The 16,674-nt window shown below is 41.2% G+C and overlaps 1 protein-coding gene across 2 annotated transcripts in view; it reads right to left on the bottom strand.

The window, feature by feature from the left end:
• Positions 1–10,897: 10,897 nt before the first annotated feature.
• Positions 10,898–16,674, bottom strand: part of FAM110B (family with sequence similarity 110 member B) — a 59,860-nt gene continuing 54,083 nt past the window's right edge. For both annotated transcript variants that reach the window (XM_069854134.1, XM_069854136.1), the window contains one exon: positions 10,898–15,130. In XM_069854134.1, coding sequence (XP_069710235.1) covers positions 13,716–14,828 — 1,113 coding nt within the window. In that variant the 5' untranslated portion in view covers positions 14,829–15,130 and the 3' untranslated portion in view covers positions 10,898–13,715. The remainder of the gene's footprint in view (positions 15,131–16,674) is intronic.

Below are 16,674 nucleotides of genomic sequence, written 5' to 3'. Positions count from 1 at the left end.
GGTACTAAGTACGATGGAAATACTCAGGAAAAAAGTGGTTCCTACTAAGGAATGTTCAATGGTAACATGCTCAACACACAAGCTTGGACAAAGAAAAGGAAAGTTTTGACTGAGCTCCAACACTGTGTCCTGACTGCAGGAGTCATGATGTAACTGTTCACGTCACTGCTCTCCAACCCTGTTCTGTCACCATAATCAAGGTCAGCCTTAACTCTCCGTAACGCTCTGAACAACATGTTGCTGGTTTCTGTTGTTTTGTGGTTTTGGGTTTGGTTTTTTTTAACATGTATCAGTGTGACTGAAGTAGGTTAGGGAGAGATGCCATGTGGCAGTGTGCTGACAGGCCGGGGGATGCTGATTTGTGAATGGCAGGAAGGGGCAAGAAGCTGTGGTCATGCTGCCAGGGGCATCTCATTTCTGGCATGTCCTGTAGAGCTTGATCATTGCTCAAGCATGTGCAAAGGCTGTACAAAGACAAGAAAATATTAGTTCTACATCACCAGCTTATGCATGGCTAATGGAGCAGGGTAATTAAGATGATCAGAGGGCTGAAGCTGTGAGGACAGATTGAGAAAGTTTAGATTGTTCCACCTAGAGAAGAGAAGGCTCCAAAGAGACATTTCAGTACTTAAAGGGGTCCCCAGGAAAGCTGGGGTGGGGCTCTCAATGAGGGAGTGCAGTAACTGGATGAGTGGTAATGGTTTTAAGCTGAAGGAGGGTTGATTTAGATTAGATATTAGGAAGAAATTTTTTACTGTGAGGGTGGTGAGGCATGGGAGCAGGTTGGCCAGAGAAGTTGTGGATGCCCCATCCCTGGAGGTGTTTAAGGACAGGTTGGATGAGGCATTGAACAACCCGTTCTAGAGGAAGGTGTCCCTGCCCATGGCAGAAGAGTTGGAACTTGATGATCTTTAAAGTCTCTTCCAACTCGAACCATTCTATGATTCCATGATAAGAGACTTTCTCATCTTGACTACACTAGTCAGTTCTACTAGGACTCCTTGGAGCATGTAGGATGAAAAATTGTTCATGCGAGGGATGTTTAGTTTGCCTAGGAAAAAGTTAAGGACAGACATAACCACAGACTCTGCATCTACACAGCAAGAAAAATATTGGTAGCGGGCTCTTCAGCTTAGCAAAGAAACTGTAGCAATATCTTGGGACTGCCTTTTGAAGCTGGAGAAATTCATACTGGAAAGGAGATTACAATTTATTGAAGCAGGGGGTTATTAACCACTGAAATGATTTAGTGAATGCTGTTGTGGGTTCTCCATCACTGCCTTTGTTCAAATCAAAATAGGATTTCTCAACTGAAATACAGTCTGTAATTTGAAGGGGAATTAATTCATGCATGCTTATAATTGGTGTTACGGAAAAAGTCAGACAAAACAATTACAGTGATCTCATCTGGCCTAAAAATTGATGAGTCTATTTAAAATGGAAGAATTAAAAACCAAACCAACCTAACAAAACTCACTCAGGAGGAATTAATTTCTGGACATTGTGTTTCCCAATGGCGTATCACTTTTGCTAATGCAAATTCGTACCTGGGGTGATGGTGCTGTATTTCTCAAAAAGACTATTTAAGGAGGCAAGCTACTTTTTAGAGGAAGTAGTAATTGTAATTCTGTGTGAAAACAGAGCCCCAGTGGCAGAAATAATGTGAGTGCTACTTCTAGGTGGGGGTCAGAACATTATTTGCTTTTTCTTCCTTTCACAACCATAAGCACATATAATTCTGCAGGATTTTACAGAGGATACACAGGATTTTCTGCTCTACAAATTGTGGTATTTCTTTTGGAAATGAAGAAAACACAGCATACACAGGCTGAGGGGTTGGCTTTGATCTGATGATGTCTTAAAGTCAGGGATTAGATGAACAGAGAATTTTCACTGATATTTTTCAGCTACAGAGGCTTGCAGTTACATCACTGTAGCATCCTCAACAGCAATGATTTGGTGCTTTTTTTATAGCCTATCACTAAGAAGGACTCAAAATCAGAGTGGAAATTCAAAGAATCATTGCTACCAGTCCAGAAATTTAACTACTGAAGGAATGTGATGAATTTTTAACACAATGGAAGAAAACAGATTCCGTGAAAGAGAAAATGGATGAGGTTTCCAAAGCAAAGGAATGACAATAGCCTTCTTTATAGCAAAGTTACGATTTACTTACTGTTTAGAAAAAATACTAGGACGCTGGCAACACAAAGCCATGTTGCTGCATTTTGGTACACTGATGTGTTATCTCAGTGCACGTACTGAATTGTAAGAGACATTTCCCAAAGAAGTCTCCTGTTCAAATCCTGACCAGGGCTGACTGCCAAGCTGAAACGCAGCCCTGTGAAGCTAACATTCACATTTCAAGGTGGCACTTCACTTGAGAAGGCAGTCAATCCAATCCCACCCCTCAGTGGTTGCCAACCTGCAGTGAGTTGTTCTGCAATACAAAACCTAGTCTATAAAAAGAAAAATTAGTAGCCTTCCTTTATTTAGAGTTTTCAGTGGCTTACATGTGACAAACTTACATATTTTACAGTATTTGGAATGAGCACGGACCCGCTTTTTTTTTGTGAGCACTCCTGGAGAGCCAAATAATAGGAGCAGGCAAACAGTTACCTTTCCTAATTATTTTCCAGAGTCTCTAGGTTTTGCAGGTTTTTCTTGGAAAGAACTGAAAAAAAAGGAGGGGTTGTAAGGGCTGTAAATGCTTGCTTGAACTTATAGATTAGCCTGAAAAAAAACAGCTGGCAGCTGTGCCAACAAAAGCAACCCTGTCTCAGAAAAGAGTCCTCCCCAGAAGACTGAGATCTCAAAATCCACTTCACAAAGAATTCTTTAGAGCTCCCACTGATTAGAAATCACCAGTGTTTGGGGTGCAGGAGAACAGGGCCTCAGAGTACAGTGTTTCCCACCAACGTGACTTGACCATGGAATGTGTTGATTTTGATGCCTGTAAATCCTCCAGGGTCCAAAAATTCCCCCAGTTCAGACTTGAGCCATTTCCTTCAAGTTAGAGTCAATCTGGTATGTCAGAGTTACCAGCTGCTTCACTGTCCATCACTGACTGTGACCATATTGTGAAAATACCTTCACACGGTGCAAAGTGTACAGTCTTACAGACCAGGTAAGCAAATTGTCATGGTGTAGGGGATGCCAAGGTGGACTGAAACACTTATTCCTAAAGATGACAGGTTGCAACCACCCACAGCATTGGGAGAGACAAGCAGGCAACGTCCACAGTTGCTTGGTTTTTTTCTGAGGGAGAGTCGTCTTTGGGAAGAAAGGCAAAGAGAACGAGGTAAAGCAGCAGCATCATTAAGCAGCAACTCGTAAAAATTCCCTGCTTACTGTAAGGATGGAACTAACTGCTTGTCAGCAGCAACCTGAGCAGTGGGCTGGGTCAGCAGGTAGCTGGGCTGTAGGTGGCAGGGCCCTTCTGCCCTGGGTTCGTTAGAAACACAAATCCCTGGAAACAGAGATTTACTGCTCTTCCATGACTCATTTGTCAATCAAATTCTTTGCTAGAAATAATAAGGAAGTGTTTCAACAGAATTATTTGATTTGGGATTCCTCTGACTTGAAGATGGCTTTTTTTTTTATTTCCCTTGCTCCACAGGAAATTTTCTCAACGCCAATTCTATTATGCACATTTGAAAAATAAACAGGGCTCAAAATGAGTTATTCCTTGTGGGAAAATGGTCTGTTGGGAACACATTACACACTCCATTTACTAATCAGAATCTTCTGGCAATTTTTACTGTGCATTGCAAATGCAGGCAGCCTGCATTACACCTGCACTGCTCAGATAGACTGGAACTGCTCCAAACTGCTTCTCAAAAAATTATTTCTCAAATTTCCATACATTAACGGTTCCTTCAACCTGGTCACTAATGCATATTTATCCAATGGACTAACTACATGCATATTAACAGTTTAGTAGTTACGCGTATCATAGAGTTAATAAATAATAGACTGTCTTTCGAAGCACATAGAAACCGTTGCCTAAAGAAATAAATTCTTCAAGCTGAGGAAACTCAAAGACTAAAAATATAAAGGGAGAAAGATAAATGGCCTCAGCTTACAGTAAAAAAAAAAGTAAGAAGGAAACTCAGATTTTAGTGATATGCTTAATGAAATAGTTTCCTATGGATAGTTATAAATAAAGTGGAGACTCAGGTAGTTGTCAGAAAAATTTCAAGGATGAGCCAAACTGGCAAACAGCTGCAGCTCTGATTTCTGGTTTCACCACTCAGCATCAGATGATGAGGTCCAGGTGAAAGGATCTTCAGCTCCTGAGTAGCTGACATGAAAATATGAGTTTGGAACAGAAACAGCTGTGGTGAAGCACAGAGGAGATAAGGAGGCAAGAAGCATAGTTCTGCAGAAGTGGACCTCCCCATACAACAATGGGAAAGAACCTGTGAGGACACAGCTCAGCCAAGAATCTCCTGAATGAGCCAATTCCCCCTGTATCTACTAAATTGCTGTAAAAATGCTGCTTACTTGCAGCAGCAAAAATGTTTGAGTGCCATGAAGGGCAGGACTGAAAGAAATGGCAATTTGTTTATAGCAGAAGCTTTGAGGGAGCCTGGGATTAGCATCTCATTCAAAAAGGATGGTGGTTCCTTTCCAAAACATTTAAAGGAGGAAGGTTCTGCCTCTGCTGTTGCACATCAGTGCCTCCCACAAAGGGGGCTGCTTTCTGGAGGGAACAGACTGAGAATAATTTCCTGGACTCCTGGACCTTTCATATCACTCTCATCTCTGCTGTATTTCATTGTCGAGAGTACAAAGACCTCCAGTATTCTTATCTTGGCATTCCCCACTTAGGGGACTGAGAGAAGCATTACAAATGAGCCTGTAGGGATCTATTGTGAGAGCAGCAATAAAACCTAAAAGGCCGGCACTGAGGGCCATGACGACTCAGATCTTCTGGGAGCCCTGAAACTGTTCCACATCGTTGCTCTGAAAAGCTTGTTCACTTAAACAGGCGACTAGCTCTGCTTCTGCAGACTGTTCCTGAGGAAGACCTTGCCATAGCTAACACTATTTTCAGAACACGTTTCTGCTCTTCTTCTGTTCTCCTGCAGACCATGTGCTAAAGCGGAGCCTCTCCCCGTACTGTCCCCCTGCACCAGGCAGGACATGAGCAGGATATGCTGACACCGCTGCTGCTCTAAAAATTCATACTCTCTCTCTTGCTTCCTGTTTAATGGTTTTACAGACAACAAGTCTATCACTTAATTTTGGACCTTAAGAACTTGTAGGTGACGGGAAAAGACGTGCAATAGTCAGCATCAGTCAGGAAAAGCTGCTGTGTGCTCACCTCCTGAAAAGCTGGCATGTCCCTGAGCATCAGCTCTGTGTGGTACTTGTGTGGGAATAAGCCCTTTAGAAAAATCTCTAATTCCACACTACAGCTGCTTTTGGGTATCAAACCATACACGTCCCAAGCCCTAAAGGTGCAGGACTGTCCTGCCTGTGGTGAGGGAATTGCCAGGACAGGGCCCCGAAGTATCTCCTTGCTCCCTCTTCCATAGCAGAGATGGAAGTAGGACAATCACAGGAGAAGCACATGCCTTTCAGTGGTGACCTCCAAGAACCAGTGTCTGCCCTGAACATTTTGGAAATGATGCCTCGAATAAATAACTGCCCATAAAGATTTTTCTATATCACTACTTTGCAATTTATTACTTATACATGATTTGTGGTAGGGCAGATTTGTTTTAAAATAGCATCAGTCTTATATTGCTCCTGAAACACATCATTGGTGCGATGAGTGAAAGCGGCACCCCTGAGGCTTGACATGAATATTCATGATGGCTCATTAGTTACCAGTATTTTCATAAACTAGTAATTAGCAGTCAGTAAAAATTCAGAGAATAAATTATATCATGTGCTACTCAAGCGTAGAGAAAGACACCCTGTGCTGGGCAGGTTAGTCCTGACCTCCCCACACCAGTACTAGTACCTTGCTAAGCTGTGCTTCACCAAACCTCTTCTTTGCCTCATCTCATAGATCTACATTTTCCTGTAGAAAAATTAATTTTCATTAAGATTTTTCTGTGCAAAAAAAAGATTTTTCTGTGTTGGGGGTAAACACAGCAAAAGTAATCAAAAAATTACTGTTAGGCTAGGTGCAAGACGCAGCTGCATGTGTGGGCAGCATCTTCTAGGACACTGTCTTGCAGCGCATCAGGGGTGTGTGCAGTGTCACTGCAGAGGAACACAGTGTGGGGACAATATTTTTGGCTCAGTGAGCCGAAGGAGCTGTAGATGGGGAATTTCAACACAACTAGCTAGACCCAGGGTGGTTTCTCCCTCCATATCACAGCATGAGATCGTGACCTTAAGGTTGCTTCCTTGTGTTTAGAATGGGGTCGTGCCCTCTGGCATCCATATCAAACTGAAACAGTTTTTTGGGGTGACTAATTTTACTAGGCACAATTTTGGCAATATCCACGTATTTCTAAAAATGCCAGGTTACCACAGAATACACCTGCAAGCCAGGAAGATAAATAAGGTTATAGAAAACACTGGCTTTTTACCATCTGAACCAAGCCAGGCTGATGGCTCAGCCTAATATTGCCATAAACACTGGGTGCTCAAGCCTTGCTGTTACAGGTCTGGCTGAAAGCAAGGAGGGATCTCTGCACACCTACATGACGTTTCACTGCTTCCAGGGCTCCAGCCTGTGGTGCCTGGAGGGATTTCCCCCTTGTGTTGCTTGGGGAAGCAGAAGGATAGGCAAGGAAGTGGCAGAAAGCTAATACACAAGATTTCCAACAGGGAAAAAAACCACTGCTCTCAAACAGGGCAAAATATTAAGCTCTGACAGTGGCTGAAATCCTGCCTGCACCACCTAAATAATTGGAAAAATTCCCATTGATTTCAATGGCAGCAGAATTTGGGTATCTGTTTTTTCATGGTCTTCCCAGATGAAGCGCTCATACATATTTTAGTGTTTCCTCATGCCACTGTGGGGAAAATCTGTATAGTTTTGTTGGATTCTTTGGCTCTGTTTCACTGCATGGCATTTGGAGAAAAAAAAAGGCAACAAACCCAACAACCCTGCAATTTCATTATGAAACAACAGCAAAAAAAATTAATTTTGCGATATGACTTCTTGCCTGCTTTTTTACCTCCTGAATTCAGTACTGGAGTGTACACTGCTACAAAGCTACTATTTTCACTCAGTCTGTAGGAAAGGGTTTGAAAGGCCCGGTTGGACGAATGTACTAGCAACAAAGCCATGGGAAATCGAAAGCATTATGACAGCTCTTTGTTCAGTCCTTCAACACAAAAGAAAATTCAGCAGATGGACTCAAACCCGTAAGCTCACAGAAAGCATTTTCAGATGGAGTTAGTTTTGTGCCAGATATGCGTAAGCCGATATGCTCTCAGATATGCAAAACATGGATAAAGAAAATTAAGCCTTTGCCAAAACCTAATACTATAATTTTCATGCAGACACATTAACTGAACCTGTGCTTCCTAGTCTTGGTTCCAGGCCAACATTAATAAATAAGATTATGTTAATTTTCTGTTGCCCCTCCAATTTATTTAAAATAAAGAACAACACCCCCCCCCCAACTTTAGCAAAATAAAGTTCATGTTCAGCTAAACACACTTTTATCCTACTACTGAAACCACTCCAAGTCACTGTCAGTACATTTCTAAAAGCTCTCTGCTGAGAGTAGCAAGATTTTACAGGTCAGAACGGCAAGACTGACATAAAAAAATAACATAGTTGAAAAGCAGGTCATTTATTAAAAGATCTTTTAAAAGCTTCATTTCTTAAAAAGCAAAACTACCTACCCACCTCCGCATCTTGTCTGAAAGCATTTGCATACACAGCTGTTCTCCAAATTTCAACCCTTTTCTTCCCACCCCCACCCCCCAGTCTTCATTTTTAAAGATATGAATAGCAAGCATTTATACATAAAAATAGTGGCATGTTTCACCAAGTGCCTTCTGCTTCCATACACTGATTTATCTCATCTCCCAGATGAACACTTGGATAGTCTTTTCCCATATACAAGGTTGTGGTGTTGAACCTGCTGCTCTGTGGCTGCACAACACAGCAGTCTTGAACCAAGAGGCTGGTATTTCAAGATACATTTGGCACCTCATTCTTCATGAGTGTTTTCAGTCACTAGTTGCTCCTGAAGAACCACCTCGTGCTGTTTTGTCTTGGACACAAACAGCACGGCACACACAAAAAGAAAAAAAAAATCAATTTAAAAGACCATTATCTGTTTGGGACGTGGCAACTCAATTGCAGCCACAGAATAACCTCCCTGTAAACAGGCTACCATGAGTATAGAGGCTGTAAAAGACAAGACAGTTTGTGGGAAAGTTGCTTTGAGATTCAGGGGCATTAACATAACTGTGGGATGAAGCACTTAAGAAAGAAGGCTAAATGAGGAGAATATGATGACCTTAGTCATCCGTTTCAGTGAAGATAAGATGAAAAAGCCAGACTAGACAAGGAAGGAACATGCTGAAAGAAAGAATAAAAGCTAAGAAAACTCAGAAAAGGCAAGACACCAAGAAGGTGGAGAAGACTTGCAGTGCCAAAAGCAGGGAACAATAATAGCACAGATACTAGCACCCTCTTACTCTTGTCATAAGTCCATAATGAAAATTACTTTAAATTTAGAAGAATGACATTTAAGAGACTACAGTTTTTGTTATATAAATGATGGTTTTTAATAAAATCTAAAAAAAAAAAAAAGTCACAACTTATTATTACTGAGTTTTGACGGGCAGCCACAACCAATCTTAAGTGATCAGATTAAAAATATGCTTGAAGGCTGTTCATACCTATCAGGGCAAGACAGATGGTATGGTGTAGGTGTCTCCACTTTGCCCCAAATAGACATCTGAGCGTCTCATAAAATCATAGAATGGTTTGGATTGGAAGGGACCTTAAAGATCATCTAATTCCACCCTCCACCCCCCACCATAGGCAGGGACACACCCTACCAGATCAGGCTGCCCAAGGCCCCATCCAACCCGTCCTTGAACACCTCCAGGGATGGGGCAGCCACAGCTTCCCCGGGCAACCTGTGTCAGTGCCTCACTGCCCTCATTGTGAAGAAATTCGTCCTTATGTTTAGTCTAAATCTGCCCCTCTCCAATTTATAGCCATTCAACAACAACATGCTGAGTGTAAGAAATGCTAGGACAAAACCATCAATCACCACTTGGGCTTCCAAGGATTAAAATAAACGGTGTTCATGGTTTAATACTTGTGACTGAAATTTGCTTATTTGGAGCTTCTCTTAACAGATGCCGTCATCAGAGGATAAAAGTCCTTACACTGAACAGACAATTTTAATGGCCTTTCCCATTATGCTGTGGCTGATATATTTGTAAGGGCAGATTATCGGAGCCTTTCTGCTGACAGCAAGGAATGTCAGATGAATTCAGAGTATCAGTGAACATCTAAGTGTTGGTAACAAGGACTTTAATATAGTTATATTACAGTTCAAGACAAAAACCTTGACCAATTTATCCTCTTGTACAGCACAAAGGGACCTTAAGCTATATCTGCATTCATAGTCATTGCTAAAATAGGCAATGGACCCTTACTGTTCATGGGAACAAAGCTCCAGATGCTCTTATATTCTAAGCCTAATGTGCTCAGCTACTGGTGTGGCACCATTAATCACATAAATCACGAGCTTTATAGCCTTGCAAAACTGGCACCTACCAGATTTATTGGTTTGACTATTCTGGCTAATAAAATTTCTTATGAACAAGTGAGCTCTGAATGTAACATACCAAACGTTATCATCTCATAATCAATAGGTATCAGGAAGATTGTTTTTAACTTTTAGCTCTTTTCCTATTCTCCTGCAGATCAAAATTATTCAACTCTCTTCTGCAGAGCTCCATTAAGCACTTTGTTTTTCATTGAATGACGGGAATCAAATGCGTATGGCCTCCATGGATGGATAAACTGCTGTAAAAAGAGATAACTCAGCAATACTGATTGGCTCTGTTGTCTAAGCGTGTCTTCTGATTTTTGAATTTCTGCCAAAAGCATCATCATTCTGTGTTTACCCTTCAAAAGCCCTCGGCCACTCAGATGGTGCATACGCTTGCAGCACAGTGCTCTCCCTTGCAGAAACAGAATTCATAAAAAAGACAATTTCAGTGCTAGTATTTGTTCAGTGTAAATTTGTGGCATCGATCCTGTATCTCTAATCTTTCATGACATTGCTACCGTATAATATAAAGTAATTAGAAGACCAGTTTTACCTTGCTCTTTCACTCAGAGAAACAGTTTATCTCTGCACAAAGCTGTATATAGCTTTCAAAATGCACTTTGCCACTTATCTTCCTTATCCTTCCCCTCCCCAGCAAGTCAAAATAACAGAATCACCACAGACTGTTGCAGTGGTTTCTTTTGCATGTGCGTGTGTGTCTTTGCTTGTAAATTTATAGTCACCACTGAATACACACGGTGCTTTTCTTCACTTCTGTGGCCAGAACTGTCAGCGCTGGATGCTCAGCACTGGCTTTTACAGGATGCCACAGACTTTTATCTCCCCCCAAATCTGCTGCTGCAACAAGAGCTGTTGTTTAACCATGGACACTTGCTGTGTACTTTGCACCTGAGTAAATGGCTGCTGAAGGAAGACAGAACAAGACCAGAATGGATCCCCAATGAGGCGTTTGAGCTGGTCACAATTCCCTGTGAATTGAACACTTGGTACTCAGGAATCTCCTCAGACAAACAATGGACCCTCTCGACATGCCTGCAAAAGCAAAATGGTTCTTCCTGTTTGAAAACAAAACCAGATCTGACACCACTGATGGGGCTTTTATGCAAATATGCAGGTTAACAGCAAAGATATAAATAAATAAATTAATCCTATCTACATAAAGTGTAACAAAAGTGACAAACCTAAGGCAACTGTTATCTGCATAAAGCCCTGTGGATATTTTGCAACAGGTGAACTTTTCTTGTGATTTCTATTACTGCAGTCTCACTAGAGCTGCAAATTCAGTTCATGGTGAAGGTCTGGATCTTGTAAAATCTTATCCATGTGCATACTGTAAAAAGCAGGGATAGCGGAGATGGAGCCTGTGCCGTGTCAAAGGTACTGCTTAAGATACTGAGTGAGGAAATGCTCTCTTACAGATACCTCACAAGCTTTAAACCCCCAGTGGCATTAAAAGGAAATGAATTTGATTTCTCTCAAGAGTCTACAATTTCCTAACAAACCTTGGGAAACAAGTTCAGAATACTAGCATTCGCTCTAATCCATTTTCTAGTTAAAAAAAGCTTCTTTATTACTGTTTTTGGCTGTCAACAGTTGGGATAGCATGTTCATCATCATTCTTAAAGCACTTGAGAGAGAACAATGTGATTGCATTTTCATTTTGGTTTTCACTTCTTTATTTCATTGCTGTACAGCTGCATTACACTTGGCTTTAATCCCTTAAGCATTATTTTCCTTGGCAAAATAGTCACTGAACTGAGTAGAACTTACTATTGGAAAAATATGCTTGAAAAAACAGTGTGATGTCAATGCCAAATGAAACCCATGGAGCTTAAAATGTCACAAATGCGCCTGTAGCTGAAATACATAGCTCCTCATTTTTTTGACTGCGCTAGGAAAGTTGTAGTCTTAGGTTGTGAAGCCAACTGTAAAGCCATAGAGTAGCTTCCTGAAACTGAATGTGTGCTTTTTCTCCTCTATGAACAATCATTCGGAAAACAATTACATGAAATTCGATGTAGGGTAATTCCACAGGCAATAAATGGCCACATAGCTTCGCCTCTTGTCTTTGCCTGCATTAAATCTGGCTATTGGTAAGAAGTTGGGCTACAGGCTTCCGAGAGAAAAGATAGAACCCGACTTTGTAAAACATGTTTAATATTCAAATATATAAATAAGCACTACTGAAGAATAATTCAGAAGACTGCAGTGATTCATTATGAACAGATGCTATAAACGGGAACAGTAACATTGCTAGGTAAGGAAGAAGCAAACTATTTTAGGAGTCTCAAAAATCTCTTCTAGTTCTTCAGACAGATCATGCTGCTATAGTTACTTTATAAAAAATTATATTGTGAAAAGCACTTTAGTAAAAGAAACCTTTTACTGGAACTATTATTTAACCAAGACCTACAGCACTAAAACACACTGCAATTGAGTTCCCGATATAATTTTATGAATAAAAGGGGTAAAAAAAAGAACAAAAAACCTACCATACCTGCACCAGGAGCTATTTATTAGCATAACACTCTTCCTTTAAAGATTTCATAACAACTGAAGTATATACAAAGTCTTACAGCATTTACACAATAAAAAAAGTTTCCTATTAGCTGATGAAGTATAAGGTAGTGCTGCAATTTACTTCAAAGCATGTATACAATAATAATGAAGCAGATCACTGTACTTTCAACTTCTCCGCTACCATGTCACCACTGTCAGTTGAAATGACAGTTAATTAAACCACTGGGAAGACACGGATTGTCAAAAGATTTGTAACAGGTTGACCTGCAGCACTAACCATCATAATGGGGGCGGAAGGGGGAAGAAAAGAAAAGCTACATACTGTCGTGTTTCTATGCTTTCCTAGAGCTGTATGTAACAAACTTTCACAGCCTTAGATATAACATATGCAAGACAACATAATCACAATTTTTCAGATATAGTTCAGCTACTGAGTGTATTTACTTCTGAATACGAGGCATTATATTCATATGGCTGTGTGTTTCCATTTTTGTTCATTAACTGTTCAAATAGGTCTACAAAAATATTAAAAGACAGCATGGAGTTTGTAGTCATGATGTGTTTGAATGATAAAGGCATTCAATATCAGCTATAGGACCTAATCATTCCTGTCAAAAGTTTAAGACCAGGAATCTTTGAGTAAAAACCAAACCCATAAAATCCTGTGCCTATGCCATTTTCATCTGTTGACTCTGACCTTCTTTAAGCTTTTCCAAAAGGGACAACACAAAATTATTAAAATGCTTACACCAACCCAAATATGCAAGACTCTGTTTATGAAAGGTCAAGCAGATTCACTAGACTACTTCTGCTGTAAAACTGAGGGAGCTTACCTACAAGAAAAGAAACCTTTACTGAACAGTTCCTGACTACAAGTAGGGATATATAGTTTAACAACAAAACATAGCTGAAGAATGCAGCATTCTTTGCCTTTTAGAAACAGTTTTACATGGGCCAATAATGCACTTTCTATAAGAGATAAGGCTGCTTTGCCTATCATCCTATGCCTAAACCTCTTACTTTGGCCAATTTTGCTTTTCTTCCCTCCAAAGGGATTCTGATTCAACTTAGAAGCTAGTAATGTCAGTTGACAACATCTGTATTAAGACAAAAAGTGACATATAAATCCACAAGGAACCACATAAATACCAAAGAAGTCATATAACCTTTCCATGTAAACACTTTGATTATATTGAAGCCCTAATTAGATTCTCGTCTTAAACTTTTGGCAGATAGTGTGTATGCTCAGCCAGGCTCTGTAGTTAGTTATTGTTCAAGTGGAAGCCAGGTCAGCTCACATGTTGACAGGCATGCAACTTGGAAACATTGCACAACAAGCAACACAAAGAGATTTGAAAAGTGTACAAGACTTCAAGTAGACTTCACAACCCTTCACAACTGAATATTCACAGACAAAGATACAGTTCTTGCTTTTTCTGTGGTGGATTTTTCCTCTCACACATGGGACACTTTCTGTGACTCTCTAGCTTGCTTGATGCTATATAACCACTTGATGATTCTGGCATTCCTTTCAATGGCAGAAATGCCATATGGCACACGGTCATTGGCACTGTCATCGTTTCTAAGGTCACTGTTGCTGTCCTGAGACTGTTCACAGTCTGAGCTAATCATGCTTGCACTGCGAAAGTTGAGGGATATAATATCAGAGTTAGCCCTTGCAAAGTTTTCCATCCCGAGGTTTTCAAGCTCTTCAGGATCCAGTCCACAGTAGTTAAAGAATCGTTCAACATCTGCATCGACACGAAAATATCTGTCACTTAAGTCTGATTTTGATCGCTGTAGGGAGGGTCTTCTACTAACTCCACATCCAGACTCAACTGCCTCAATCTCTGGGGATTTCAGGGTGGTGATGGCAGCGATTTTGGGCTTTGGAGGCAGAGGTGGGGCTGAACTACTGCAGGGTATTGCTTTTAAGGGCTTTGCACTAGTTACTTTCCTAATGTCTGAGGAGCTGTGAGAGACATGCAAGAAGGTCTCTGCTGACTGATCTAGGAGCCTTCTGCTGACATTAGAGCTGCTCTCCTGAGGGCTGCTACGGCCCTGCGTGGGGTAAACCTTCAAGGATTCAGCAAATGAGTGTCGGTTCAGCTCTGTTGAATCAGCTCTGTGAGGTGGCCAGTTTCGGGGACCGTGCTTATGCCCTGAACCTGAGCTGGAGCCTTCAGAGCTGTTGATGATGTTCTTCAAAATCTCAAGTTTCAGATTTTCCCTCTGGACACTGCTTTCAGTCTTTGCATTGTTGCTAAAGACTTTCAAGGTGGGGCTCCCCAGCGCTCGCTTGGCTGCGGGACAGACCGGTGGCTTTGCCAGTACTGCTGGCTTCACAGGCTCCTGCTTGGCATTAATGACCTCCTGGCTTTTGACATATTTCGCTTTGTCAGCTTCTAGTCTCTCCACCGCGCTCAGTCTTTTTGGATTAGGCTCCGCCTGCCTGCGAAAATAGTCAGGTCCTTTGTTCAGAATGCGGAGAGGAACGGCAGACGTGAAAGTGACGGCAGGGCTGACTGGCTTCACCATGCTACCTGTCGGTAGTGTTTCTGTAGGCATGTTTGGTGGTCTTTCCCCCGCAGCCGTTTTGGAGTCTTCTCTGGGATCTCCTAAATGCACGGTGCAGAAACATGTACATTAAGCACAATGAATAGCCGATGAATCCTAGGATCTGAGCGTTAGCAGCAGTGCCTCATCTCACAGCTCATTAAATAACACTGCGTTTCTCTTTTAAAGGCAGCTTTTATAGGGCAAGGCCACCCGACACAAGTCCGTATTAGTCTGCTCCACCGACTCCTTTCTTCTTGCTGAAAGATGTAGGAGTCTCGCTGTTCCCTTTGTGCTCTGCTACCGGCAGCGATCTGAAATGCAGAATAACCAACCACACGTTAGCGAGAGCGCCTGACATCAGAGCGATAGCAACAGCCGCCTCCCAGCCCTCCTCTCCCACTGCCGGACAGGATGCAGACACCAGCACTGGTGCAGCAGAGGCAGCGCTTGGGGCACCCATGTTGCTCTCTTCCTCTGCATCCCCGGGCATCTTACAAGAAATGTGTTGTTTGCTGCTTACCGTCTAAGCTTGGGTTTAACAGAATTGCACCAGAAAAGAAAAAATTAAAAACCCCAAACACCACCATGATACAGCCATGCATTTCTGGAGGGAGAAAGGGAAGCAAAATGTCTTGATTCATAGGATTAGACCTATCTATCTCCTGAAGATCAATGAAAGAGCACTTTCAAACTAACACATTCAGCTTTGGTTACTTGATTTGTGTACATATTTTATCTCTAAACCCCAAACATTTTTCTCCTCATAGGCAACATGCTCCAGAACTCTAAGAAATTACGTGTATATTTCTTTTTTATTAAATGCTCCAGAAAACTATCCAGTCTAAAAAGCAGAGACATTTAATGTCTTAATCTAATATAAAATCAACAATTTTAAATCAGGAGATCTTGCTAAAGCCACCTATTTCACTTTGAAGTCTGTTTGAATATTAGTTCCCAAAGCACTAGTGCTCCACAGCAAAATAAGGATTTCCAAGTTCTCATGATTACCTTACAGAACCACAAGAAAAGGCTTTGTTTTTCCATGAAAGATTTTGGGAGCATGTTAAAACATTCTGACTGGATTTGAAAGAAAAGAACTTGTCTTCACATTTGGATATAATCATTCTAGTTTTCTACCAAGCACTACGTGCACATGGAGTGTACCTTCATCTAAATTATTTTATGATCCTATCACTTAGGATTGTCACAACAATCTAAAATCCAACACCATGGATGATGTTACAAGTGCTGTAATAATTTTTCCCACATGAGGCACTGAAGGGCACTTATCAGAGAATCTACTTTTCAAGCAGTGATTTAGCTAATGGGTCTCATTTGTTTTATTACTGCCCCATTAATCTATGCTACCCTTTTTAATATCCCATTTCTGTTATGACTGTGTCCTTCAGGGAGAAAAAGAAAAGCAGCTGCTACTTGTTTATTCATCCTGAGGAACACAGAGCAGCATCCTGCCCAGGGATGCTTTCATGCGCACTGCTGTGCTGTGCAATGCTCATCCATCAAACCCCAACTTAATAACACAGGGCATGCCATCAGTATATTGTCTGGATCAATCCCTTCTCCCCCAAACACTTAAAATTCCTGCTAAAGGTACATTCAGAGTAAAAAGAAAACAACCTCACGTACAGATTCCCAGAAATACATAATACATGCAACGAATATACCCTTTAAATCATCCAAGGTCAAAGCAAGCAAATAAAATATACAAATGCTATAATGAGATTACAGGAAAAAGCTGAGCTTTCTCCTGAAGGCTCACTGTCACAAGCATTCTTCAAATACAAACTAACATATTTAGGTGGGTGATAAACTAGACATGCATTCAGTTCAGTTG

The sequence above is a fragment of the Phaenicophaeus curvirostris genome, chromosome 3 (genome assembly GCF_032191515.1).
Source record: "Phaenicophaeus curvirostris isolate KB17595 chromosome 3, BPBGC_Pcur_1.0, whole genome shotgun sequence".
Taxonomy (NCBI): Eukaryota; Metazoa; Chordata; class Aves; order Cuculiformes; family Cuculidae; genus Phaenicophaeus; species Phaenicophaeus curvirostris.
The sequence above is the reverse complement of the archived record's forward strand: the minus strand, read 5'-3'. Positions and strand labels throughout refer to the sequence as shown.